Here is a 4415-nt window from a genome sequence, read left to right as displayed (position 1 = left end):
CCAAAATCCAGCTGAGCCAACCCAATACACGTAGTTAAGTATTCCTTGAAGTACAGTAGTTAAGTATTCCTCGAAATAAAGGTGTGTGCGAGCAGGGACTGATTTCTTTAGGGAATTTCACTCGAAGACTGTAGAATCCGATACAGTTGGTGAAATAGCTCAGAAACTCGAGTGAGGCTTCAGGTTGATGCTTCCTGCGCTCAGGTTTTGTGTGTCCTCTGAAAGCGTCGTGGTGCTGTTGGAGAAGGAGCCAAGATATATGTTTAAAGACATCTAAAATCTAGAATTCTGCTGCTGGCTTCTGAAATACAAGCTCATTTTGGTAAATAATTAAACCGAATCGGGATTCTGTAGCTAAAAATTGGCAACGCACTCAGTTAATGATGATATTAGATAAGGCAGCCCCCTAGTAATTCTGTGAGAGGAGATCTGCCTTTGTTCTGAGGGGTGCTCTTTGGAGCCCTGCAGGTCCCCCGGTTGTTTCATAGTTGTTTTTCTCTGTCAACAGAAAACCAAGTAAAAATCAAAGAAGAAAAAGAGGAGGTGGAGGAACAGTCAACAGAATCAGAAAGCCTTCCGCTTCCTGGTGTCAAAGAAGACGAAAACACGCTGAAAACTGAGAAAATAGAAGAAAAAGAAATTATTAAATTGCCAGTAATAGTAAAATTAGAGAAACCTTCAGAATACAATGAAGAAAAGCAAGCTGTCAAAGAAGAAAGTGACTCTTTCAAAGAAAACGTCAAGCCTGTTAAAGTAGAGGCGAAGGAAAACAAAATAGAGCCAAAAGACTTGAAAGAAGTAAAAAGTTGTACAGACAAAATAGCAGTTCATGAGCCAGAGAGGTTAGAGTTTTGTGTTAATGTCAAAACTCCCCAGGAAATTGTGGAGAAATCTGTGGAGGAAAGCGAGAAACTGAAAAACGACCAGCAGGCCAAAATCCCGCTTAAAAAGCGCGAGATCAAGCTGACGGACGACTACGACAGCCCCATCAAGGGGCCGCTGTGTAAATGTGTTACTCCCACAAAGGAGGTCTTGAAGGAAGAAGGGAAACCAGAAGAAGAAGCTTTTAAGAGGGTCCCTACAATTACTGCTTTGTGTCCTGATGGGAAAGTGCTGGTCAACGGAGAGGTGAGCTGCGAAAAAATAACCGCGAGCATCATACCAAACAACAAGTCGGAGCACTCCAACAGCGCGAAGGAAGACGGGAGCTCGTTAAAAGAGAAAAATGGCAAAAGCGGGGAAAAGGTGTCAGACTCCCTCGGTTCTGTGAGTAAAATTATCAAAACGTGCGAGGCCGAGAAAAACGCAGCGACTGTGGGGAGAGAAACGGCGGCTGCGGCCTCCGGGGCTGCAGCCTCGGAGGTTTCTGATCAGAAAGTGCCTTTAAAGGAGGAATCTAGTCCTGGGGAGAAAGAGCCCCTCGACAGCACAACTACTGAAAGGGGAGCGGAAGAGTCTTCCGGCTCTGAAGACTGTGCCAAACCAACCGAAGGGAACCCCGCCACTAAAGTCGCAAAGGACCCAACGTCGCCGCCCAAAGAATGTTCAGAGAAGCTGGAGAAGTCCCCAAGTGCATCTGCTCCTGCAGAACCACCCAAGCTTGTGCCGTCCGGTGAAGAGACTTTGAAAAGTCAAGGTGAGTCGGAGGAGACGCCTGATTCTCCAAAAGCTGCTGAGGTGCCCCCTGCACCTACTTCTCCCGTCACTTCGGAGAAACCTCCTTTGCAAGAGGAGGGCTCTGGCAGTCAAGTGGCTCCGCCCGAGGAGAGCAAAGCAGAATCAAAACCCAGCCCTGAGAAACAAGAGGAGGAGGCAGAAGGTGCCAAGACAGAGCCAGATGGATTAGATGATGCTCCTGCTTCTCAGCTGGAGGACTCCTCGGAGAGTAAAAAAGAATCTCCAGCTTCGAAAAGCAAATTTAAGTATAAGCTAGTTTCTGAAGAAGAAAGCTGCGCAACAGACAATAAAGAAATCACTTCTGAAAGACAGAAAGAAGGGATTAAATTAACAATCAGGATCTCCAGTCGGAAGAGAAAGACGGAAACGCCGCCGGAAGAGGTGGGTGTGGGCCGCACGTTACGGCGGTCGCCCAGAATCTCCAAGCCCACTCCAAAGGTTGTGGAGACTCGGGATCAGAAACCCGACAGAAAACGGCCTGAAGAGGAGGAGGAGAAACCAGCGGCGGCCCAAAAACCGGAGCGAAAAGAAGATGCAAAGAAACCAGAGAAGGAGTCGAATTCTAAGGTTAACAAGGTAACACGGCTCTATTTCCTGGGAATAACAACTCCCCGCAGCCCTCTCTGCGAGGAGAACGTGCACTCAGGTGGGAACATTGGCAGTTGAGCTTTTCCCATGCGTGGGATCTGCATTTTGCTTTGGGTAGAGGTATCTTTTTTTATAATGAACTTCTGCTTACGCAGCATAAACCTTAAAAATAGATCAGGTAAATACACCCCTCAAGGTTAGACATGCCTCTAAGTCTGTAATTACAAACACCTTTATCTTTTTTTCCTGGATATAAAGCATAAAAGAGAAACAAGAAATAAAGAGTCTACATTTTTAAGTGCACTCCCTTAATACCAACTCGAAATCCTGTTAGTTTTTCCACCATTAACACATTTTTCTGACTGATTTTATAGTTTTACCAAGACGCTCGCTTCCTTAGCTGCTTTCCCTTGCTGCTGTGCTGAGTAACCTTCCTGAAGTGAAGAGCTGGTTTTTCAGAGAACGATAACATCTGTACTGAAAAAAGTCATCTGCATAAAGAAATGAAAAAGAAATTGTCCAGTTAAAACCTTTCACTTAAATGTTTTCATTTAAAAAGAAATGAAAGCAATAGTGATTACGAGTCCTGCAAGTAGTTTTAAAGGCTCCAGGCCTTTTAACCTGATCTTTTCTTCTGAAGGAGATCTAAAGAGAGTTTTTAAAATAAATATGGTAGAGGAAGAAGTTTGAAACTGGTTAACTGCTGCCATTTAATCAAGAAGAAAAATACCCAGATTTTTAGTATTTCTATTTAATATTTGTTTCCTTCTGAAGAAGGGTCTTTAAAAATAAATTTGAAACTGTCGTGACATGTAATGCTGTCGTGGATTTAAAGTGTATTTGCAACTGAAGTTTTGTGAAGAGTAAAATGTGCAAAGAGGTAGAAATTAGTGTTAAGAATGTGAAACAAAATGTTTCCCATGTGACAAATCCTGCTGTGGTACAAGTCTGTACTGCAGAAGAAGTAGATTATTTTGTGTATTTTAGTTTATTCAGCTTGTTCAGGGCAATGAGTAGTTTAGTCAAAATTAGAGAAACATTTTGAGTTGAAAAAGCAAGTGAAGTTATTTTCCTTTTTCAGTGTCTTGGAGGGGGCAAGAATTGTGAGAGAAAAATGTCTGCGAGAAACCAGTCAGTTAATGAGAAGGAAACTTTCTTCTGCTTGGTGTGCTGCTTGAATTATAAAACATATCCCGGTTGCAGAAAGACTTAAATTTAAAATAACACTCTGATTTTTAAACGAAATCTATTCTGTAGAATTTGGCAAGCTTACCTCATCAAAACAAAAATAAAGGGGCTGAGGGACAAACTTGTCTTCTGAATTTAAATCTTCTTTGAAAGGGAGGTGTGAATTTTCCCTCCCTGGATTACCTTGTTGGGTTTTAAGGACGATCCGAGGCGTTGCGCGTTCGCTGCAGCCGCCGGGATGGGCAGGAATCGCCTCGCTGCGGGGCCGGACGGCTCTGAACGTCTGGGAGGAACCTCTGTGAGCTCCCTTTGTGTTTTCTCTTTGAAATGTGCGTCCCAGAGAAGCAAAGTTCGGTGGACGGGGACGCGGACGCGGGGCCGGTGGAAATACTCGAGTAACGAAGAGAGCGACGCCTCGGAGAGTGAAAAAAACTCAGAGGAGGAGGAGGAAGAGGAAGAAGAGGAGGAAGAGGAAGCTGCGCCCGCTGACGACGATGAGCCGTGCAAGAAGTGTGGCCTTCCCAACCACCCGGAGCTGGTAGGCTTGCGGGGAGGGCTCCTCTGGGCCTCCGCGTCGGCTTTGGGGGTAGCTGAGGGCAGTTTGTCCTCCGTAGGAGAACACGCCGAGTTTGCAGCGGTAAACTCGTGGCGGTAACTGCGTCTGCCTTTAGTAAGGAGGGAAGGAACCTGCCAGGAGGCTGGGGAGGGACTTTTGACAAGAGTGTCCAGCAACAGGACAAGGGAAATGGGTTTAAACTGAAGGAGAAGAGGTTTAGGCTGGATCTTGGGAAGAAATTGTTGAGTGCGAGGGTGGCCAGACTCTGGCACAGATTGCCCAGAGAGGCTGTGGCTGCCCCCTCCCTGGAGGTGTTCCAGGCCAGGTTGGATGAGCCTGGAGCAACCTGGGCTGGTTAAGGGGGGTTGGTTAGATGATCTCTGAGGTCCCTTCCAGCCCAGGGGTG

General features: G+C 45.8%; 1 protein-coding gene across 1 annotated transcript in view; it reads left to right on the top strand.

Annotated features, from left to right (window-relative positions):
• Positions 1-513: 513 nt before the first annotated feature.
• Positions 514-4415, top strand: part of LOC104277507 (remodeling and spacing factor 1-like) — a gene marked incomplete at both ends in the record, with an annotated part of 7019 nt that continues 3117 nt past the window's right edge. Inside the window, 2 exons of the mRNA XM_009874153.1 lie at positions 514-2253; positions 3794-3991. Of these exons, the coding sequence (XP_009872455.1) occupies positions 514-2253; positions 3794-3991 (1938 nt within the window). The remainder of the gene's footprint in view (positions 2254-3793; positions 3992-4415) is intronic.

The sequence above is a fragment of the Apaloderma vittatum genome, unplaced genomic scaffold (assembly GCF_000703405.1).
Source record: "Apaloderma vittatum isolate BGI_N311 unplaced genomic scaffold, ASM70340v1 scaffold42777, whole genome shotgun sequence".
In the NCBI taxonomy this organism is placed as follows: domain Eukaryota; kingdom Metazoa; phylum Chordata; class Aves; order Trogoniformes; family Trogonidae; genus Apaloderma; species Apaloderma vittatum.
Note: the sequence above shows the minus strand (reverse complement) of the source record. Positions and strands in the feature narration are given on the sequence as shown.